Source organism: Schistocerca nitens, chromosome 12 (genome assembly GCF_023898315.1).
Source record: "Schistocerca nitens isolate TAMUIC-IGC-003100 chromosome 12, iqSchNite1.1, whole genome shotgun sequence".
Classification (NCBI taxonomy): domain Eukaryota; kingdom Metazoa; phylum Arthropoda; class Insecta; order Orthoptera; family Acrididae; genus Schistocerca; species Schistocerca nitens.
In genome coordinates this window covers 176,548,679-176,573,396 of record NC_064625.1, presented here as the reverse complement: position 1 = coordinate 176,573,396, position 24,718 = coordinate 176,548,679, and the positions used below count along the sequence as shown (strand labels likewise).

Genomic DNA, 24,718 nt, shown 5'->3' with positions numbered 1-24,718 from the left:
AATAGGCAGTATACTAAATGTGTGTTCTCTGTTCATAAATCATTTCTGATATTCACACTCATTTCTGTTTCTGTTGAAGTCAGGTGTTAGGTAAAATACCTTTTTTTTTTTTTTTTTTTGCCAGGAAACCTTCAGTTATACCCCATGTCATTCCGCTATTCCCAGATACAAAATGTGTCTTATCATATGTAACAGTCAATCACTTAAAAGCTTAACACTTGACACAACATATGTGTTTGTATATTATATTGTGTGCGAACCTGTAATTTAATATGATAGGCATGGCATCAAACTGCACACAATTTGTGGAAGAGTACCAGTAGCAGCATGCACATAGTTATCTCCACATTGCTGTCATTGATTTTCACGTACAGTGTCATATCTCACTTACCGAGAATGTTAAGTGATAGTTCATATGGACAACCTGTTGAACATATTTGATGTTCATTCGTATTGATAGCAGCCGCAAGAGTTTACCCTCACTGTTCTCTAGCTGCTCGTAAACAGAATTTTGTTCCCATAATGTACTATCACTCTCTTCCAGATATAATCATGTTACATGTTCCCCTCCACAAGATGTATTGTCACACAATGTTGTTCCACAGGTGCAATACTTTTTGCCACATTTGAGTTTACTGATGTATATGTACAGTCAGTATCATGGGGAATGAACAGTTGTTACTTTCAATTAAGTTGCCTTCACAGCCAATTGGGAAATACGGAAGCATCCAATCCCGCCCATCTGCTTTGACCCATGACGTCACAAATATGGCGGAAATTACCATAAACCACGTTTCCAATATGGTGCATATAAAGTCGTTACGTACACATTATGAGGATGAAAATACATCTAAAAACAAACACACACACTTTCCACAAAAAGCCTAATGACACTAATGTCATGTGGTGTTTTTGGGTGGGAAGCAAACTAAATATAAACAAATTTAGACACCCACCCCCATACAAAACCACACAAAAAGACGAAAAAACCAACATCACAAAACTTCCCAAATACCACTAAACACAATATCATCTGGAATCGGACACTTCCCTTGACCTATATAGCTTAACAGCATCTCCCGATCCCATAAATTAGGATCAAACACTTCCCTTGGCCTATATAGCTCAAAAACATCTCCCGATACCAATACCAACATACACAGCCACACATTGGGATCGACACTTCCCTTGAACTGCACACTGTTAATTTTATCCGTCATATCCATTCCTGAACAAAAACAACAACCGATTAGTTTTACTAAAATTACCACATGACGTACAGCGAACAACACTAAATTAACCTTCACACAAAATCGTTAACTCACTGAAACGAATACCACTACAAACACAGCCGACACTCTAACAATGCTGGATAAGGAGCAAAAGCAAACTGAGCCCATTACACCACACAAATGAAAACCCTGAACATACCACCAGAGAGCACAACAAACCACAACACGACGACATCTACAAACACGCCACACTCACAAACCAAACTCCGCACCATCATGACGTCACACACGACAACACCCTTACATCACGGGTCAAAGCCAACGCATGGGATCGGACTCTTCTGTCGAGCCGCCAATTGGTCCAGCTCTACGTATGCTCCCTTTTTGGATGCCAAATTTAGGCTACAAATGAAATTTGAATGACGTTTGTGGTGACATGTACTCAGCACAACTCTGAGTGTAACTACTTGTGTCACGGTTGAGGACTAATAATTCTGTATGCATTTCATATTACAAAAAGAGGGGAAAGTTCAGCAAATAAAGAAAGGAAATTGTGAGATTGTCGATGTTAGTCACAGTGGAGAAGATTGAAAAACTGGTGGTTGGAACAAAAAGTCCCATGTGGAGAGACATCTAGTTTATATTTGACGTTCTGTGTTTCAGTGTAACAGAAGTGCACGCCGATGTGGAATATCGTGTGGACTTTGTCTCAGGAGACCACCAGATGGCTCTGCACGTGATATTAGGACCAGAGTTTCCCTTGGAGAAACCCATTCTCCGTGTCGTACCTGCTGTCAGTCACCTTTGGGTCAACGAGACTGGAGAAGTTGTCGGTGCCCCGGGTCTTATAAGTGTAAGTTAATCTCATGACTGAAATGAATTTAAGTAATTAATAAATGACGAGTTCACCATAACTGATGACCTCTCTGTACACTTGATAATCGAACAACGCAGCCTATTGCCATTGGAAGGCTGCTAAGTGACTGTGTCGCTATATCACCAATTTATAAACAGATTTCATTGGAGAAATGTTATGTATTTTGCTGCTGCCTTAATGTGCCAGTCTTCTCAACCGATTTCAAGGTTGTAGTGCAGTTTGGGATAGAGCTGCCATGCTTTGACCGATGAGTTCACTGTTGACACTAGTTTTATGGAATATGGGTTGTTGGCACAGACTGATGTGTAGCGTGGATCGAGGTATAGGCTTAGGTCACTGACAAAGTCAATGAATGTGTTGTAACAGTAATCTGTCTCTTTAGTATATATAGTGTAGTATGTAATTATATTTACGAACTTTCTGGAAATCCGTATTTTTCCCACTGTGGTCTGATATTTTGAAGATTTTAATATCTTTCAACAGTTTTATTACAATAACATCCCTGTGCAAAACAACACACAGCTGCATGGGTCCCAATACTTTGATAACGTGTGTGTGAGTATACGATATTGTAGTCACCATAATGGTCATATGATGTGAACGAATAGTTGCTGTGGAGATGGCAAAACTGATGGTAGTACTATGTTGTTTACTACTTCCAATTTTACTATTCCTATTGATCACATTATTACACTCATGTTCTAATATGCCCTCATTCATATTGCCTTTGCTTAATGTCAGATAATCAGATTTCTAATTTGCAGGAACCGTGCGAGTATTCTTCTGACATCTGCAATACAGATTAGTGGTAATTTAGTTTTTACTAATGTACTGCAGTTTTACGTTTGTGTTATATTCTGAAGTTTTGCAATTGTACAGGCCACCAGCCCTTCAGAGTGACCAACTGGAGAAATTATTGGGAAGTTATTGACAACTGAACGTTTTCTTTCATGTTCAATAGAAATATCCGTACTCTGTACACTTCATAGGGCCTACATGTCATCAGGGCCAACCTGTATTTCAGGCTAGAAGTGATTAGCAGCTGTTAGGATTGCTGACAGCCCACGGTTTGCGAACGGTGCCGTCAGCAACAGATAGGGAACTTGGGAAAGATGTCAAGGATGATGCCAGAGGATGTGGGCAGGGTGTGAGTGTCTCTCTCTCTCTCTCTCTCTCTCTCTCTCTCTCTCTCTCTCTCTCTCTTTCCCCAGCCTCTGGACCGACAGCATGCATTTGTCTTTCCCAACCTACCTCAACTTACCCATTGTCACTCCTCCACCAGCCAGTGTCAAATAAGCTGTCATTAGAGCGTGCCACCTGTATCCCACCTGTCGAATATATTGAGCTTTTTACATGTGAAATCTCTGGTTCAATTCAGTATGGAATTTTGTGTGTGTAGCTACTGCATTTCTTTAAAGTTGAGAAAATGTTCGGCTATCAGTTACTATTAATCTGATTTTGTAGACTTTCCCGGCTTAATAACTTCTGATATTTAAAACCGACCGAGGTGGCGCAGTGGTTAGACACTGGACTCGCATTTGGGAGGACGACGGTTCAATCCTGCATCCAGCCATCCTGATTTAGGTTTTCTCATTTCCCTAAATCGCTCCAGGCAAATGCCGGGATGGTTCCTTTCAAAGGGCACGGCCGACTTCCTCCCCCTTCCATCCCTAATCTGATGAGACCGATGACCTCGCTGTCTGGTCTCCTTCCCCAAACAATCCAACCCAACCCTTCATGGGTTTGCAGCCGGATCATGTCATCATCCAGACACAATATTTAGGCGGACCAGCTGGCCGCCGTCTTCAGGTGAGTTAATGCTAGTGCACTGCCTCGCCGGAACTGAATTCCAGCCACGACGACGGAAACCAAATTATGTCGTCATGTGTTGACTTCAACATATTTTCTTTTTGATGATGTATATTTTGAGCAAACTGATGGGGTGGCTATGGGGAGTCCACTCTCCCCCATAGTTGCCAACCTTTTTATGGAAGACATTGAAGACTTGGCACTCAAAAATTTGTTTCTTAAACCAAAGTGTTTCTTGAGATACGTTGATGACATTTTTATGGTTTGGCCACATGGAATTGATGCTTTGAATCACTTCTTAGATCATTTTAATTGTCTACATCCAAGTATTAAATTTACTGTGGAAATTGAAAGTGATGGTAAACTTCCATTTCTTGATGTTTTAGTGCAAAGAAAGGATGATGGGACTTTTGGACATACTGACCGCTATCTTCATGCAACCAGCTGTCATCCGCCACACCAATGTAGTGGAGTTGTGCGGACTCTGGTCAAAAGAGCTTTTGCCATTTCTGACGACGAACATTTGAAAGAAGAACTTGATCATTTGAAGATTGTTTTTGAACAGAATGGATATACGGAACAACAAATATGCCGTGCTCTTCAGTTTGGTCCGTCACACGAGCCAATAGAGGATACTTTTGAAGCTGTTGCTTATTTACTGTTTGCGCGGGAAGTATATCATCCAAAATTTCAAGAATTTTAAGAAAATATAATATTAAAAGTGTTTTTACGCCGGTGGCCAAGACTAGAGCCCTTCTTGGCTCAGTTAAAGATAATTTTGGCTTGAGGAGGCCCGGAGTTTATGAAATTCTGTGTCACTGTGGAAAGAAGTATACTGGTCAAACTATTCGAACTATTCAGGACCAGTGCGTGAAACATCATCGGCGCACTCGGTTGTTCCAGCCTGAGAAGTCGGCAGTGGCGGAAAATTGCCTTAACGAAGGACACAGGATGATGTATGACAAGACACAATTGATCTCTCCTGCTTCTCGCTATTGGGAATGTGTTCTTAAAGAATCCATTGAAATTAGATTATCCAGTAATATCATTAACAGGGATAAAGGTTTTCCTCTAAGTAAGATATGGAATCCGATTTTGTCCGACATTAAACAACAACGGTCTTCTTTTCGATCATTGGATTCTTCCAACTAGTGCTGTTGCAATTTATCATTTCTGCCGTCTTCTCCCACCGGCGCACTGCGTGTCTACTTGCCACCAGGAGGCACTGCCCGTCATCTCACGCACCCACGATGCTCTGTTCGTGGTGTATAAAGGCTTCTGTCGTTGTGGCCAGAATTCAGTTCCGGCGAGGCAGTGCACTAGCATTAACTCATCTGCTGGTCCGCCGAAATATTGTGCCTGGACGACGACGTGATCTGGCTGCAAACCCGTGAAGAATATCAGAATACTATTAATCTGTTCATTGCAGATCTAGATTTCAACCATTGCTTCTTACTACATCCATAATAGCCACACAGTGGTTGAAATGTAGATCTACAATAAACAAATTATCAGCGACAGAGTGCCATATATTTTCTGAACTCCTGTTCTTATTCAAACAGTTTACTAATGCCCACTTCTCCTGGTGTCGTGACAGTCCATTCTTTCTCAGTCTCCGTATCACTGTACGTGACGTCACTGAGAAACTGTAGACGATGAGTATGCTACGACCCCCGCTACCCTCCCTGCTCGTCGATTCGTCAGGTACAAATGTGTAACAAAATTTGTACCACTGTCGAAGTTAGGTGTTTGAAGAAAAGCTCTTGTTGCAGTCAGTACAGTAAAGTTAGTACAAACCTGATCTTTTACAAAACACCTCATGAGAAAGCATACTGTGGCTGAGTTGGGTTACTGTAGTGTTTGTAAAAGGAATTTATATTTATTGTTCCCAGTATAAACTTAGTCTCATATTTTTTAAGATTTTACAGATGCAGTGAACTTTAAACTGTGAGATTACACAACACTAACTTTTTGTAGGTCATATGTATATTGCATGTTACTTTGGGATATTTGTGTCCTAGACATGCACATTGTTTCTGTTCAGTGTACCATTCACAAAAATGTTGTTTCATTATGAAAGACACACATCTCGCAAGAACCATAATCTTAAAGGTGCTGTTCACATTTAAAAGCAATTTACTTTGTTCCCAGATATCGGACCCTGTAGCAGTTGCAAATGGTCGAGTACCTGCTTGAAATGTTTCTGGAAGAACTACCATTTATCAGAATGAGATTTTCACTCTGCAGCGGAGTGTGCGCTGATATGAAACTTCCTGGCAGATTAAAACTGTGTGCCAGGCCGAGACTCGAACTCGGGACCTTTGCCCTGTCCTCATAGCTTTACTTCTGCCAGTACCTCGTCTCCTACCTTCCAAACTTTACAGAAGCGGAGTGAGTCGTGCTTGGGTAGCTCAGTTGGTAGAGCACTTGCCCGCGAAAGGCCAAGGTCCCGAGTTCGAGTCTCGGCCTGGCACACAGTTTTAGTCTGCCAGGAAGTTTCATATCAGCGCACACTCCGCTGCAGAGTGAAAATCTCATTCTGGAAACATCCCCCAGGCCGTGGCTAAGCCATGTCTCCGCAATATCCTTTATTTCAGGAGTGCTGGTTCTGCAAGGTTCGCAGGAGAGCTTCTGTAAAGTTTGGAAGGTAGGAGACGAGGTACTGGCAGAAGTAAAGCTGTGAGGACGGGGCGTGAGTCGTGCTTGGGTAGCTCAGTTGGTAGAGCACTTGCCCACAAAAGGCAAAGGTCCCGAGTTCGAGTCTCGGCCTGGCACACAGTTTTAATCTGCCAGGAAGTTTCATACCAGTTATTTGTTTGTTAACATTTTGCCCTCACTATCAGGCAGCCCTCCGAGGCATCTCGTTGCAATAAACTGTGCACTATCAGCTAACACTGCCGTTCATTGCCAGTGTGTGTTGTTGAAACCTCGTTTCGAAGTGTAGTTGTGCTGCTGTAATAGTAATGTGTATAAAATTTGAATGCACCGTAAGCTTTCCCGGTGACTGTTGCCATCTTTCGTAACTGCTGCACTCTACTGGAACAATGGGGTAACAACTTTCTATAAAATTCTATAATTTTGAATTTCGCAATGTGATTGTAAAATTCTGCAGTTTTATGTCAGAAACATAGGTCTTGAGCAGTGATTCAATTATTTGTCATAACTCTGTTTTGCAACTGTGGGTGCAACAGAAATCTATATAAATAAAAATGTAAATGTTCGTTTGTTCGAAATTTTGTATCTCCGAAAGTTCTCCACTGATTGCTTTGAAATTTTGACACAATATTGCAGTGTTGCATGCTAATACAGTTACCTTTTTCTAACTTTTTAAGATTTTTTGTAACAAGTTTCACTATTATTAAATTTATAAAAATTACATATTACATATACACTCCTGGAAATGGAAAAAAGAACACATTGACACCGGTGTGTCAGACCCACCATACTTACTCCAGACACTGCGAGAGGGCTGTACAAGCAATGATCACACACACGGCACAGTGGACACACCAGGAACCGCGGTGTTGGCCGTCGAATGGCGCTAGCTGCGCAGCATTTGTGCACCGCCGCCGTCAGTGTCAGCCAGTTTGCCGTGGCATACGGAGCTCCATCGCAGTCTTTAACACTGGTAGCATGCCGCGACAGCGTGGACATGAACCGTATGTGCAGTTGACGGACTTTGAGCGAGGGCGTATAGTGGGCATGCGGGAGGCCGGGTGGACGTACCGCCGAATTGCTCAACACGTGGGGCGTGAGGTCTCCACAGTACATCGATATTGTCGCCAGTGGTCGGCGGAAGGTGCACGTGCCCGTCGACCTGGGACCAGACCGCAGCGACGCACGGATGCACGCCAAGACCGTAGGATCCTACGCAGTGCCGTAGGGGACCGCACCGCCACTTCCCAGCAAATTAGGGACACTGTTGCTCCTGGGGTATCGGCGAGGACCATTTGCAACCGTCTCCATGAAGCTGGGCTACGGTCCCGCACACCGTTAGGCCGTCTTCCGCTCACGCCCCAACATCGTGCAGCCCGCCTCCAGTGGTGTCGCGACAGGCGTGAATGGAGGGACGAATGGAGACGTGTCGTCTTCAGCGATGAGAGTCGCTTCTGCCTTGGTGCCAATGATGGTCGTATGCGTGTTTGGCGCCGTGCAGGTGAGCGCCACAATCAGGACTGCATACGACCGAGGCACACAGGGCCAACACCCGGCATCATGGTGTGGGGAGCGATCTCCTACACTGGCCGTACACCACTGGTGATCATCGAGGGGACACTGAATAGTGCACGGTACATCCAAACCGTCATCGAACCCATCGTTCTACCATTCCTAGACCGGCAAGGGAACTTGCTGTTCCAACAGGACAATGCACGTCCGCATGTATCCCGTGCCACCCAACGTGCTCTAGAAGGTGTAAGTCAACTACCCTGGCCAGCAAGATCTCCGGATCTGTCCCCCATTGAGCATGTTTGGGACTGGATGAAGCGTCGTCTCACGCGGTCTGCACGTCCAGCACGAACGCTGGTCCAACTGAGGCGCCAGGTGGAAATGGCATGGCAAGCCGTTCCACAGGACTACATCCAGCATCTCTACGATCGTCTCCATGGGAGAATAGCAGCCTGCATTGCTGCGAAAGGTGGATATACACTGTACTAGTGCAGACATTGTGCATGCTCTGTTGCCTGTGTCTATGTGCCTGTGGTTCTGTCAGTGTGATCATGTGATGTATCTGACCCCAGGAATGTGTCAATAAAGTTTCCCCTTCCTGGGACAATGAATTCACGGTGTTCTTATTTCAATTTCCAGGAGTGTATTTAAAGAAATGTGTATATGAAAGCACACGTGTTCCAGTGCAACATTGTGTCAAAATTTCAAAGCATTCGCTCAAAAACTTCCAGGGATTTGTGATAAACATTTGCAGTTTGTATGTAAATACAAAGATGTTTTTCTTCAAAATCACAAATCTCTGAATGATGTTTATGAGTTACTTTGAAATTTTGGCACAACACTGCATTTGAATACTCACATGTTTTTATATACCTACTGGAAAAGTTATAGAAATGTAAATGTTCATTTGTTCAAAATCGTTAATCTCCAAAATTTTTCGACTGATTGCTTTGGAATTTTGACACAGAGTTGAGTTTTAATACAAGCATGTTTTTAGGTACCTAATTCTTTAATATGTGATAGATAGAAGTGTAATTGTATAGATAAAAAATCTACTGACCAAGTTGAGGCAGAACAAACAAATAAAAGGCAGTTGCAGCTGGCAAGCTTTCAGAGCCAATGGCTCCTCCTTCAGGCAGAAGCATTGAAGGGGGATGAGGGGTGAAGGAAAAGGACTGGTAAGGTCTAGGGAAAGGGGTAGATGTCGGGAAAGTCACCCAGAACCATGGGTCAGGGAAGACTTACCAGATGGGATGAGAAGGAAAGACTAATTGTTGGGGACTGCATCAGATGAGATTTGAAAACCTGAGAGGTTGAAGATGGAAGACAGGATAATGTGGAGACAGAGCTTACTGCTTAAACTTCATGCACGAGTTAATAAGAGTGAAAAGCTAAGTGCATTGTATGTACCAGGGGTGGGAGGGGGGGAGGGGGCGTGCAAAATAGACGGGAAAGACAATGAAAGATGTAGAAAACTCGCCACCCATCTCGCCTTAATTTACGTTAATTTCTTCCATCTCGGCATTTCTTCACTGTAACTACTCTTTTCTGAACTCCGTTTTAATTTTCTACATGTTTCATTGTCTTTCCCATCTATTTTTCACCACTTTCAAATTGTGCAGTCAACTTCATGCAGTTCATGGAAATTACACCAGATGTCGTTGCAAGTTCATCATTTCCGTTGTGGGTCCGCCATTTCAGTTTGCCGCAGTGGCTGACAAAGGACGATTGACCATTATACAAAAGACAAAGATTGTGTTACTGTTCACGGTGATGAACAGCATTACATTGACACAGAGAACATTTCGTGCCCATTTTGGCACACGATGGGCTTCCAACCCACAGACAGTACGCAGATTATATGAAAAATTTGAAGGTACTGGATCTGTTTTGGGATGTCAGCAGCCTCATGCACGTACCGTACATTCACCGCAAAACATTGAAGCAGTTCAAGTGGCTTTGACTCATAGTCAGAGTATATCGACAAGAAGAGCCAGTGCCGAGTTGCGAATTTCACAACGATCTGTACAAAGAATTATTTAAGCCGACCTTCACTGGTATCCATACAAGAAGGCTGTGATGCAGAAGCTTACTGCAGCGAAGGGTGCAGTTTGCAAGGTGGGCAATGTAGACCAAGAGGGAGTGCTACAAAACACACGGTTTTCTGACAAAGCTTATTTTTACTCGAACGGTGTCACGAACAAAGAGAACGTTCGATTCTGGGCATGTGAAACTACATGAATAATCCACCCGAAAGACACCTACAGGGAGAAAGTGTGCGCGTGGGCCACGATGTCGAGCCGTGGAATCGTCGGTTCGTTCTCCTTTGACATTACTGTAACCGGCGAATGCTGTTTACGTGTGCTGCGAAACAAGTTCTTTCCTCAACTCGTGGCCTCACGTCTTCCATTGCAGACACAACGGTTCACGCTGGACGGAGCATACCCCCATACTGCCGACGCCGTGCTCGATTTCCTACACGAAAGACTCGACCGTAGGGTATTGTCAAACAGATTTCCAGAACGTTATGCAGGAGGGGGGAATGTGGTCGCCCCACAGCCCGGACATTGACACATGTGACTTCTTCATTTGGGGGTTCCTTAAAGAGAAGAAAACCAGAAAATGCAGTGCAACTTTTGGCCACCATTGTGGAGTTATGCCGCGCCATTCCGGAAGATTTGTGTCGGAGAGTTGTCACAAATGCACATGTGCAACTTGAAGAAATTGTAAACCAAAACAGCAGTCATATTAAACATGTGATTCATTACGTTGTATTTCCAAGCTGTATTATTTACTTCTACATCAATAAATTACTAATCTTGTCAACAACAAATGTCAAATGTGTTATTCACGAAACAACATATCAGGTGACTATTTTGTGTGTGTGTGTGTGTGTGTGTGTGTGTGTGTGTGTGTGTGTGTGTAGACAGAGGGGGAGGAGGTGATGAACACTGAGGGAGAGAAGATTAGGATGTACATGCAGTTCAAATACATATTAGAAATGTGTGATTTCTCTTTTCTTTCTTTGTGTACCATTTCAGCAGTCTGAGCCATTAAAAAAGTATGTGCTTTGTCAACTCAGCTGGTGGACGACACTCGAGGCACAATTACCGTTAAGGAGCTCTTTAGGGGTTGGTACACGAATTGGAAGAGGTTTTGGTTCTCGGTGTCCTGTGTGACCAGATTCGAGATATCTAATTTTGCTCTGAGCACTTCTTTCAGTAAGAGCACACTAACTAAAAAATCTTAGGACAGGGTAATGATCAAACATCATTAAAACTGAGAGTAAAAATTCACAACAGTCCCTGTGGTGTCTCAAAATGTGTCTGAATATGAGAGATGCCTGTGTCAAGACAATAGCCTGAATCTCGTAAAGAAAACACCTTTCATACACACAACTAGAGCAGTTTTTGAGCTCCATAAATTTTGGCACTAAAGAGAGTGAATTTCAGACATTCAAAATGAGTAGAAAGGGCAGCCATGTCGGAAACATGTAACGTTAAGTATTCACTTATCAATTCATTCATTCATGGATTTCCTGTAGAGAAGAAGAATCTGCAGGGATGGGGAGAGGGGGAGTCGAGCTATTAAATTAATGTGACACGGAGACATTCCAGAGACTTACTATACTCTTCGATGCCGTTCGCACTTGTGCTTTCTGAATTTACTCGAGTAAGTTACGTAGAAGGCTTCCACTTTGAAGAAGCTGCTGCTTGCACAGTTTTCCTATATAGCTGCTGAGTATCTGTTACTAGTAGCTTAATGTGTGACTTTTCAGGCTTTACCGACAGATCTGTTGCAAATACACTTCTCGGGGATCCCACTGGATAGTATTGTGCAAATCCCGCAATATTTCGTCAATACAACTGTTTGACATCTTCAGGTGGTGGTAGTAGGTATTGGCACTGCTGCAGGACGAGCCTCACAATAATCGCGTGGCAGCCTCAAAATTTATCAGCCCAGGAGCAGGCAATAAGTGTGTGCGTGAAGATGTTCACATTAGGAGAAAAACAGTGCTCGTAATGCTCACTAACGGGAGTTGCACAAATGCCTTCTGTGCTTGCTCTGTGGGCAATGACTGTGCTACCGGATGCTCCTATGGTTATTGCCGACTTAAATCTCGACAGTGCTGGATTACAGGTGGCACTTAATTGAAAACCTCCACCAGTGTCGACAAGATTGTCTGCTGTATAGATACGTACGGCCTCCAGAAAGATGACTACCGGAAATAATGCTTCGGTCTTCTTGTAAAACGTGCGATGCCCCGCGTCCGGGCAGTTGTCGAACACCGCCAGTTTATCTGGTTGCCCCACGTGTGTGTGACGACGGTGTTCAGTGCAACATTCTTGCACGGTTCAGCACGTCTGCCCGATATAAGATTTCCCACATTGGTAGGGAATCTTGTACAGGGTGAAGTACGTAAAACTGTGGAAATAGAAAGAGTTATTGACGTGTGGCTTTCACAGAATGGATTGGTAGTCAGGGGCTCATATTATTAGCCAATAAATGGGCTGTAATAATACGCAGAAAGAGTACTTTTGGTGCAAACATACACTCTTTTAACTGGAACATTGCCTAGTGACATTAACAGAGTAAAAGTAAGGTGAATCAGAATGACAGTAGTGTGTTTTGCACAATTCTAGTACCAGTCATTTATGAGATATCGTATTTTGAAAAGTTTCCTCACCGACATTTGTTTGTGCCATTCAGACTACAGAGTTGCTAGGTACAACGTCATTATGTTTGCTTACAGTGCGCTCGTGTGTTCCGGGAGTACACTGCGACTTGCCAGTCGGCCAGCATGCGACAGCCCGAGCAGTAGCACACGGGTGGACGATGGGACTTGCTCGTGGTGTACGGAGAGTGCAGGAAGAATTCAGTTCCTTCTCGTACTGTGTGTGCGACAAAACACCCCAATAGAAGTCAACTGTCTCGGCAATTATTTATCGACCTCTTCGACCGGTTGCACGAACGTGTTAGTGTAACACCGAGGCAACATAATAGAAGGAAACAAGTGACGACAGAAGAGGGGGAAATTAATATTTGTGCTGCTGCTGCAGTTGATCCACACTTTAGCTCCTGCGCAATCCTGTGTGTAAGTGGCACGAGTCAGGTAAATGTCCTACGCATTCTCCGACATCATAGGTTCTGTCCCTGTCACATCTCTCTCCGTCGAGAGCTGTACGGAAACGGTTACGAGAATCGTGTCAACTTGTGTATGTGGGCGTTAAGACGAGATGCTCCAGATGCGTCACGTATCTCGTTTAGTGATGAAGGCACATTTACCAATCACAACCAAGTAAACCGCCAAAACGTGCACAATTGAACTGTTGACAATCCCTTTTCTATCCGTCATTTTCAGGTGGAACGTCAGCATCCACGGAGTGTAAATGTGTGGTGTGGGGTATTGGACATCAACTGAGAGGTCTGTTTTTCATAGACAGAACACTGAACACGCATAAGTATCTCAGCCTCTCAAAAGACCATCTTTGACGGACGATTTAAGACGTACCTCTGCCGACTAAGAGGAACTCGCGGTACCAACACGACGGCTGTCGGGCCCTCTGTGCGTGAAGTACTACGGCACTTCTTCACAAATTGTTTCCATATCGTCAGATCGGATGCAGAGGACCTGTACTTTTGCCGGCCCATTACCCCCTCCCGAGGGTTTGATGCCTGTAGAAAATTTACTTTGGGAAAATCTAAAAGACACCGTCTACATCTGTCGATATGCAAAGACGTATTACTGCAGCCTGCTCGAATGTCTCTGCTGCAATGCTAGCTCATGTGAAGCAGTCATTCTGTACCCGACTGGAAGCAGCGAGAGCACAGGTGCCCCAGAAAGGCGAGGGGCACCGGGGCAACAGCACCGCCACAACTGTACTTCAAAATTAATAAATCAACTTTGGGCTACAAGAGGGAGGTGACAGTTAGCGTGTCCACACGGAAGTGTGCCAGACGGCACCTCGAAGCTCTCGGTCCACAGAGGCCACCGAGTGGGAGTTAGCCCACATATAGAAGTAGTCCACATACAGAGCGAGACTGACCGACGGTCTGGCAGAGACCAGTCCCGTCGAATGCCATTCTCCTAGATTTGCAGAGAGCTGACAATGGCGGCAACTCGAACTCTGGACTACCGGGGAGACAGCAACTGGCAAATAAAAATCGTGAGTGGGCCCCGAATACCCTACTCGTGGAGGGTAAGGAGGAGGTGACGGCACCGAGTCATATTGTACACCTCGTGAAGATCGAAGAAAACTGTGACGAGATGGCCGAACTGCGGTTTCCGACCGAAGCGGACGATCAATCGGAGACTGTCCCCTCCGAAAGCCACGAGGGTAAGGAGGTAACGGGTCCCGAGATTCGAGCTGACGAGCCACCGTACATTTGAATAACTAGAAGGGCGCACTGGTCAGACTGACTGACCGACTGGTAACTGTCGAGGAGTGACGGAGCCTCGCCGGGCTCGGGGACGGGCACCACAAACTCTCTCTCGACTGAGACGGTGAAATGCCTCGGAGCCAAATACGATTAAACACCCGGAGGAGATACTGTCGTCGTGGAGGATCGAGGTGTCGAAGCGACCGGTTACGGGTGGAAGCGAGATCGGGGACCGAATTGTGGGGAGAAGAGAGGGCCAGAAGAAGCTTCCACTCAGTGAAAGGTGCACTGTAGGATTCTGCCTGACAATGGGTAAAATGTAAGTGGGAAGCTTCAGCTCGCTGTTTGCGGAGAAAGGTGACCGAATAGGAGGCCGAACCGATGCCGTCACAAAATGGGGCGTGAGGTGTTGTACGATAACTGACCGATCTGTCCGAATGCCACCCGGAAGGGCTAGTCCCGGAACGGAAGACTGCTGCTGACAACTGCGGAGTGTACCCCACACCCGTGACGAAGGGACAGAAGAACTCGAGGAGGAGACAGTGCATTTCCGACACACCCGCCGCCTCTGTTCGATTAAGTAACCGGCTCCAGTGCAAAGACGTTTAAAGGTAATAAGACCGACGGAGTACAGGTGCCGCTTAAGATGTTACGAGGCACGACGGCAATCAAAGACGGCTGTGGCGATGTAGTGTGCTGCCGAGATTTAATTCGGCACTAACCGCAGGAGCATCCGGCAGCACAGACGTGGCCCACAGTGCTCGCACAGAAGGCATTTGTGCGACTCCCGCTAGGGGGCATTATGAGCATCGCTTTTCTCCTACTGGGAATGTCTTCCTGCGCACACGTGTTGCCTGCTCTTGGGCTGATAAATTTTGAGGCTGCTGCACAATTTTCGTGAGGCTCGTCCTGCAGCAGTAACAATAGCAGCTGCTGCCGCCTGAAAATGTCGTACAGCTGTATTGACGAAATATCGTAGGATTCGCATAATACAATCCGGCGGCAAACCTGAGAACGTTTACTTGATTACAGTGATGTTTTGCAAAGGAGATGCATTTACATATGTTAATATTGAGTCCTATTTACAGTACATTACTGCTAGCATGGGGTCAATAGAAATCTTTTGTGTGTGTGTGTGTGTGTGTGTGTGTGTGTGTGTGTGTGTGTGTTTTTCAGTTAAGGCATGACAGCTCTTCTCCATTGGACTTCATCCTCAAGATTTATCACGTCAAACAGTAACTCGTGTTTTTACTTAGTTGCTTTTTTTCTTTCACAAGTTTAACTTTTTGTGCTTTTTATTCCTAACTGAATGAAACGTGAAGTTGCTCTGTCTTATTAGCATTCTGGTATTGTCTTTCCTGTTTTTACAGTTCACAGTACATTCTGACCTCGGTCGTGTGGTACAGGCCATTATTCGAGAGTTCGAGAAAAACCCTCCACCCCTTGCAGCTAATATCAACATTCCAAATTCGATGCTCACCGGAGGTATGTTGCATTGGACTTTGGTAAATCTCAGCTACTAGAATTAAGCAAAGAAAATACTTCAGTATGTTTCTTGTCTGTAAAAAACTCTCACAATGATAGTAAATGTACTTTTATACCTAAATTAATGGAAAAGAGGGAAACGCAGCAACTCACCTACAGTAGACAACTGTGTCGAGCACAGAAATGCCTAACACGAAACGGTATTTGTACTAGCTTTCGAACTCTTGCCGTTTTTTCAGCAAAAATACACGTGCCGACACGTTCGACCGCACGGGCACCAGAACAAAAACTACCGTGGCCATGGTGAGACTGATTATTGACGATTGATTACGTAAGGCATTTGCCCGGGTTAATGTAGGGGGTGGGAGATTCGGTAGGGAAGGACACGAGGAGGGGGCAGCGGGAAATAGGCAAACCGTACTCGACAGCCTCTACTCCGTTCACTCTGTGACCACAACTTACCGAACCCTCTCACCGTAACGGCAACTTTCGCCCTTCAACAGCACCGTCTGTGGAAGCTTTCCCACTTGCTCTGTCTTAGACTCACTCGGGACTGCCTGTAGCCGATAAAAAGCGTACCGTTCCGATCCTCCCCACAACCCCGACGCCCGTCGACCCCCCGCAACTCCCCGACTGTGCTTTGCCGACTTACTCTGCCTTTCACATCCCAAAGAAATTGCTCCACCCTCTATCAAACCCACTGCTCCTGAACACCAATCCTGAAACACTGTTGTCAGTGTTTCTGCAAAACTTTGACCGCTCCAGAAGTCTCGGCACTTTCTAAAGGCCTCACCTTTAACCTCAAACCTGATTTTTCAGTCGTGCTCAACTCGTAAACGACATTCTTTCCCTTACTCGTTTTCTGAAGTGGAAACATTTCTTCACCACACATCTCTCTGACAACAGCAAAACAAAATGCCGTATAGGACCTCTTCAAAACCACGACATCGCAGTGCCTTTGTTAATCGGAATTACGGTGTGATGTTCCTTCGGGTGTGTGCGTGTGTCCGAAGGAACGGGCACTGTGGCGACTACGGCCCTTACGAAATACCTCGGACATATTTGCAGTTACAAATGTGGACAATCTCAGCTGTATATGGGAATGACAGTGAAAATTTGCACTAGACTGGGACTCAAACCCAGATTGCCCACTTATCACTAGTGGTCGCCTTACCTTTGGGCGATCCGAGCACAGCCGACTGCCAGACACGCCGTTGACGACGTACAGAAGTTTGGACCTGGCCGTCAGTCGTGTTCGGATAGCCTAACGATCGGGCAACCACGGACGGTAAGTGGGAAATCTGGGTTCGAGTCCCGGTCCGTCTCAAGTTTTCATTATCGTCATACCGTTATACAGTTGACGGTTGTCCGTATTTGCAACTGTGAGTACATCTCGTGTGTTTGTCTAAAAAAATTTCAACCTTTCTCAAACTGTAATCCTCCTGCCCCTCCCTCCCTTGTACAGATAGCCTCACCATCCTTTCCTGAGTCCGTCTGCAGTGAATCTTAACACACTTCTATCTACAGCCAGAAAAACAAACCAAACCTTATCATCCTTCCCACTTACAAAGACACTCCACCACAATGGTGAGGAATTGTAAAGACAGTGTGGCTGAGGGTCCCTCCCAACTTTCCTACACCTCTGCACACAAACTTCACAACCACGATCTCATCCGGAAGTCTGACGTGACCTCCGGCAACTTCTCGAGGCTTTAGGTTTGTTCCAAAACCTGACACCTGACTCTCCTCTCTCCGCAGACGAGCTACCCCGTGCTCTCTTTCCTTTTATCTACTTCCCAAACTTGTCGAACCCGACCTCGCAGGCCTCCTTGCCGGTCGTCCCATTGTATCTGGGTGCAGTGCTCCGACAGGATGAATCTGTGCCTTTGTCGACCGTCACCTCTGAACTCTTGTTCGTTACCTCCAATCCTACATCGAAGACACTGCTCACTTCCTTCGTTACCTCTCCACAGTTCCTTTCCCATTACCACCAGACTTCTTGTCGGTCACTGTGGGTGTGAGATCCTCGTACACAAACATCCCCCACGCCCACGGCCTCGTGGCCGTCGAACACTACCTTTTCTGACGTCCTCCCGATACTGAACCACTACCTCTTTCCTAATACTCCCAGCCAGCCACATCCTTACCCACAATTATTTAATTTTCGAAGGCCAAATGTGTGAACAGCTTTCTGGTACTGCTATGGGTACTTGCAAGTGATCATCCGATGCCAACTTATTCACAGTTCATCCAAAGGAATCCTCCTTATCCGAGTCAATACCTAGAACCTCTTGTACGATTGAGATTCACTGACGAAGGGCACGGGGCAGGGGGGGGGGGGGGGGGTGTATCAGCAGAAGGAGAGAGAACTAAAAAGAGACAGTGGGTGCATTGGTGGTACAGAAAGGCTGTGTAGTGCTGGACTGGGAACAGGGAAAGGACAGTCTCTGAAAAAGGTTGAGGCCAGGTGGGTTACGGGAACGTAGGATATATTGCAAGTATAGTTCCCAGCTGCACAATTCAGAAAAACTGGTTTTAGTATTAAGGGTCCAGATGGCACAGGCTGTGAAGTGTGAAGTGAAAAATGTTGTCTCGAACAGCGTGCTTAGCTGCTGGGTGGTGCAGGTGTTTTTTGGCAGTTGTCAGTGGCCATTCGTGCAGACAGCTTGTCAGTTGTCATGCCCATGTAGAATGCAGTACAGTGGTTGCAGCTTAGCTTGTAGAGCACACGACTGGTTTCACAGGTAGCCCTGCGTTTAGTAGGATGAGTGATGCTTGTACTGGACTGGAGTAGGTGGTGGTGGTGGTGGTGATGGTGGTGGTGGTGGTGTTGGGATGTATAGGACAGGTCTTGCATGTAGGGACATGAGCCATGAGGCAAGAGAATGGGAGTCAGAATTGTCTGGGGATGGTCAAGGAAATTGTGTAGGTTTGGTGTGTGGCAGAATACCACTGTGGAAAGGGTGGGAAGGCTAGTGGGTAGGACATTCCTCATTTCGAGGCATAACAAGAGGTAGTCAAAATGCTGGCAGAGAAAGAGATTCAGTTGCTCCAGTTGTGGCCGGTACAGAGTGACGATGGGAATGGTCTTCTTTGGCTGGGCGGTGGGAATTCACGGGTGGTGAGTGACTGTAGAGATAAGGTGAGGGTGTTCTGTGTATGTACAAGGTTGTGAGGGTAATTACAGTCTGTGAAGGGCTCACTGAAACCCTTCATACGTTTGGAGTGGGACTGCTTGTCACTGCAGGTATGACGGCCACAGCTGGCTGTGCAGTACAGAAGGGATTTCTCGGTTCGGAATGGGTGGCAGCTGTTGAAGTGGTTGTATTGGTAGGTTCGGTATGGACAGAGGTACTCGTGAGGACGAGGAGATCAACATGGAAGAAGATGGCTTGCTGGGTTGAGGAGAACCAGATGAAGTAAATGAGGGAAAAGGTGTTGAGGTTCTGGAGGAACAGGGATAGGGTGTCCTCACCCTCAATCCAGATCATGAAGATGTCATCAGTGAATCTGAACCAGGTGAGGGGTTGAGGATGCTGGGTTGTTAGGAAGGATTCCTCTTGATGGCTCGTGAATGGGTTGGCACAGGATGATGCCATGTGGATGCCCGTGGCTGTACCCTAAATGTGTTTGTAGGTGATGCCTACAAGAGACAGGTAATTGTGGGTGAGGATATAATTGGTCACAGTGACCAGAAAGGAGGTTGTAAAGAGAGGTGGCATCAGTAGTCACAAGCAGGGGACAGTACAGTAAAGTAACAGTAACTCTGAAGAGTCGTAGGAGGAAATGATTGGTATTTTTTATATAGAAGGATAGGTTGCGGGTAATAGACTGAAGGTGTCGGTCTGCAAGAGCAGAGATTTGTCTCAGTGACGCACAGCAACTGCCCACAATGGGGTGTCCTGGGTGGTAGAGTTTATGGGCTTTAAGAAGCGTGTAGGAGGTAGGAGTGGAAGTGGTAGGGGTGAGGAGAAAGATCGACTCTGCGGAAAGGTTTGGGGTTCGGCCTAAGGATTTGAGGAGAGACTGGAGAGCCTGCCGAATTCTGGAATGGAGGCACCGTGGCAGTTTTGTACGTAGGCGAATCTGACAGCTGGTGGAGTCCTTCCGCCACGTGATCCTTGCGGTTCAAAACCGCAGTGGTTTTGGAATTCAGGAAAGTTAACGAAGGGTGATACGGGGCCAGTGAGGATGGATTAAGGTTGGACGGAGGAGTGAAGGCAGAGCTCATCACGGGTTGTCGGTAGAGTCTGATCAGTAGGGTCGGTGCCGAAAAGGATTCCACATTGGTCTTTGGTAAGGTTGAACCCTGCCTTACTCAGTTCACTCCTCTGTCCACCCGTGATTTACCACCACTTGCCTCAAATCGACCCGAGTTAACTTTCCAGAATTTCTTAACCTCTAACCTTGTCTCTTCATCATTTCCCAAACCCTCAACACGCAGGCTAACCTTACATTTACAGATAGATCTGCAATCCACCACCTAAAACCTGAACCCAACTTCATAATCCTACCTGCTGACAAAGGCTCCACCACTGTGGCCTTGAAGTACAAGGATTACCTGGCAGAAGGACTCCATCAGCTTTCAGATTTCTCCACGTACCTATGCTGCCACAGTGACCCCATCCCAGAAATCTAGCAGGATCCCAGTCTCTCCTGAAATGCTTAGGCCCATCCCAGCCCCTTTCACCAGGGTCTAACTCTCTCCCGAATGCTACCATTTCCCACACTCGTACGTTCTATGTGCTTCCTATACTCCATAAACTCAACTACCCAGGATGCTCCATTGTGGCCGGTTACTGTGCCCTCACCGATAGATTGTCTGCCCTCGTAGGCCGACACCTCCAGCCTATTATCCCCAACCTACCCTCCCGTATAAAAGACACTAACTATTTCCTCCGCCAACTCTCGACACCTCCTGTTCCTCTACCACACGGTGCTCTGCTCGTCACTATTGATGCCACCCTCCTTTACACTAACATCACTGATGCCCGTGCCCTCGCCACTGTCGAACACTACATATCCCGATGTCCGACAGAGTCCAAAACTACAACCTCCTTTCTGGTCACCGTGACCGACTATATCCTCATCCAAATTCCTCCTCCTTTCGTGGCATCACCTACAAATAAATTTGGGGTATGGCAATGTGCATCCACATGGCATCTTCCTATGCCAACCTATTGATGGGCCATCTATAGGAATCCTTCCTAACCACTGAGAATTCCAAACCTCCCAACTGGTTCAGATTCATGGATGACATCTTCACGATTTAGATCGAGACTGAGGATATCCTATCCACATTCTTCCAGATCCTCAACGCCTTCTCCCCCATTCACTTCATCTGGTTCTCCTCGACCGAACAAGCCGCCTTCCTCGATGTTGACGTGCTCCTCAAAGGTGGCTACATCAGTATCTCCATCCGTATCGAGCCTACCGACTAGCAGCAATACCACCACTTCGACAGCTGCCACCCGTTATGTATCGAGAATTCCCTTCCGTACAGCCCAGCCATCTGTGGCCATCACATGTGTAATGATGAGCAGTCCCTCTCAAAATATACCCAGGGTCTCACTTTAGCCTTCACAGACTGTAATTACCCTCACAACCTTGTACAGAAACAGATCTCCCGTGCCTTATCTCTCCTGTCTCCCACCACCTCCCACAGTACCAGTGTCCGGCCACAGAACAACATTCCCCTTCTGACTGAGTCCCGTCCAGGACTGGAGCAACTGAATCGCAGTCTCCACCAGGGTTTCGACTACCTCTCATCGTGCCGTGAAATCCTTCCCACCCCTCCCGAGTGGTATTCTGCTGCCTACCGAACCTATGCAATATCCTTGTCCATCCGTACACAACTCCAGCTCCCATCCTCTTGCCTCGTGCCTCGTATCCCTGTGTTAGACCCAGATACAAGATGTATCCTGTACATCCTTCCACCACCACCACCACCACCACCACCACCACCACCACACCACTCCAGTCTGATCACAAGCATCATCTATCGTATCAAAGGCAGGGCTACCTGTGAAACCACTCACGTGATCTGCAAACTAAGCTGCAACCACTGCGCTGCATTCTATGTGGACTTGACAGCCTACATGTTGTCTGTCTGCACGAATGACCATTGAAAATTGTGGCAGAGAAATAGCCGGGTCGCCTAGTTGCCGAGCGTGCTGCGCACCGTAACATAAATGACTCCAGTAGCTGCTTTACTAAGCAGGCCATTAGGATACTCCCTTCCAGCAAATTTTCTCTGAACTACAGAGATGAGAATTCTCTCCAATACATCCTGTGCGCTTGCAGTCTCCTTGGCCTAAACCTCTGCTAATCAGCTTGCCTTCCCCCCCCCCCCCCCCCCCCCTCTTCCATTCAATCACCCTCTCCCTCATGCGAGCATTCTCTCCCTCCCCCTCCCCCTCTTTTCTTTATTTCGATATCTTCTTCGCATCCTGCGCCTTCTGGACCCTTCCTACAGACACCGGCATTTCTGAATTGTGCAGATAGGAAACTATACCTGCAATATATCCTACATTCCCGTAACCCTGCCGGCCTCGACCGTTGTCAGTCACTGTTTTTCACCCACCCAGGATGTCGATCTCCACCTCTCATCGCCCCCAGGGGCTCAGCATTCATTTGCCGAGTACGGGCTTGGCGACCCCGGGGTCCCGAGCTGGGGACTGGTCGACGCCGCCAGTCTCCTGTCACCGTAACCCCCGGACCTGCTTCGGCGACCGCCGTATGGCGCGGCGGTGGAATGTCGTGTGCTGCGGGGAATGGTAATCTCGGCTCGACCGCCTGGATTGCGAGGACGGTAAACCTCTATAAAAACCCCTCAATCTTACGGTGTGCTGCGCGCCTATAAGATGCGTGGCTGTCGGGGTGGAACAGCTGCAAGCGGGCAACCTCTGGGGCACCTGCCGCACCTCAGTTGTATAAGGCTTACCTAGGCACGCGGGGCTCTGTCTAGGTGGACTTCTAGTTCCCTAGCTGCTCGTGGGACCGAGATGGATCCTTCGAAATCCTCTTTTCTTCCTCCCGGCGGAAAGGGTGGGCTGCCGGAAGGTTCTAATACCCAGTCTCTTAAGCGGGCTCTTGCAGTCAGTCCCTCTGACTCTGGCACTTCTTTGACAAGTCCAGTCTTAAGTAACAGAATGCATTCTGGTAACCCGAATGTGTTTCTCATTGTGAAACGGAAGGAGGGTAGTTTCGAGAAGGTTTCGCCCTTCTATATACAAAAGGGTTTGGAGGGAATCTGTGGCTCCTTAAAGTCGGTGAAGCGCTTACGTAATGGGACCTTGCTAGTGGAAACTTCCACTTCCCAGCAAGCAACTAACCTCCAATGTGCTAAATGCCTTGGAGAGTATGCCATAGACACTGAACTGCACAGCACCTTGAACTACAGCAAAGGTGTTGTGACATGCCGGGATCTAGTTGATATTCCCAAGGAAGAACTGCAACGTGAGTGGGCTCCGGAAGGTATCGTTGATGTCCAACATATCATGAGGAGGATTGATGGCAATCTTGTCAAATCCGACTCCTTTATTCTGACCTTCAGTAGCACAAAACTTCCTGAACATGTTAAAGCTGGCTTCCTTCGCCTTATTGTGCGGCCTTATTTCCCGACCCCAATGCGCTGTTTTAAATGCCAGCGTTTTGGGCATACCACCTTAGGGCGTAAAGGCGAAGCGACTTGTGGCAACTGTGGTAAGGCTGCTCATGAAGGAGTTGGTTGCTCGTCTCCAGCCAGATGTATCAATTGCTCTGGAAACCACCCTGTTTGGAGTAGGGACTGCCGAATATTTTTAGAGGAACGCAAACTCCAGGAAATAAAAACAACCCAGCGTATCCCATATGGTGAGGCCAAGAAGATCTATAAGTCGATGCAACCTCCCACATTTGCTACATCTTTTGCATGCCTGGTTCAGACTCCTTCTCCAAAAGCCGATGCCTCAACACAGACAGAGGTGGTGAGTATTGGTGCTAATACCTGCAGCTGTCAGTGCACTTGCAATGCAGCCAGTGTTTCAGAGCCAGTAGCCCCTACTCGAATGGCAGACAAAGGTACAGTGGCGAACTTGGGCCAGCCCCTGGCGCCTCCAACAGCTGAGAATGTTCCAAAGCCCAGTATAGCCATTACCACTCCCACATCAGCTCCCCCAAAGCCCACCAAACTGCAGAAAGCTCCTGTACAGCAGCAACAGCGGGTCAAATCCCGTGATAAACCGTCTGACCGTGCAGATGTTGTTTTATGTGAGGCTTCATCTGACTCTTCCCCAGAGTTGATGGAATACGATGTATGTGTGGGGCAATCATCTTGCCCCACGCCTGCCCCTCCACCTGCTGCGGTCTCCCCGCCCCGTCGGAGAGACAGGATGAAGGTGCTACCCCCAACATAGATGGCTCCCATACTTCAGTGGAACTTGCAGGGGTTCAGGACGCATGCGGAGGAACTTCGTCTACTTTCTCAGGGTAGACCACTGTGTCTCTGTCTCCAGGAGACGTATTTCCATCCATCATACTCCCCTGAGATACGAGGCTACACACTCCACAAAAAGGACGCCCTGCGTGGGGAGAGAGCTAGAGGCGGCGTAGGTATTTTCGTCAGGACGGACTACCACTCCTCGCCTCTCTCACTTACGACGACTCTACAGGCCGTCGCTGTTTCCGTGCACGTGCGTCATCCATTGTCTGTCTGTTCACTTTACTTGCCCCCACATTACGCACTTCATGAAGCGGCCCTCACCGACCTTCTTACACAGCTCCCCCA

The 24,718-nt window shown here is 46.8% G+C and overlaps 1 protein-coding gene and 1 non-coding gene across 2 annotated transcripts in view; both read left to right on the top strand.

Annotated features, from left to right (window-relative positions):
* Positions 1-24,718, top strand: part of LOC126215354 (vacuolar protein sorting-associated protein 37A) — a 58,360-nt gene that overhangs the window by 4,570 nt on the left and 29,072 nt on the right. Inside the window, exons 2-3 of the mRNA XM_049942042.1 lie at positions 1,896-2,085; positions 15,837-15,951. Coding sequence (XP_049797999.1) covers positions 1,896-2,085; positions 15,837-15,951 — 305 coding nt within the window. The remainder of the gene's footprint in view (positions 1-1,895; positions 2,086-15,836; positions 15,952-24,718) is intronic.
* On the top strand, positions 6,619-6,693 carry Trnal-caa (transfer RNA leucine (anticodon CAA)). Its single transcript has one exon. It is a non-coding gene; the product is annotated as a tRNA-Leu (tRNA).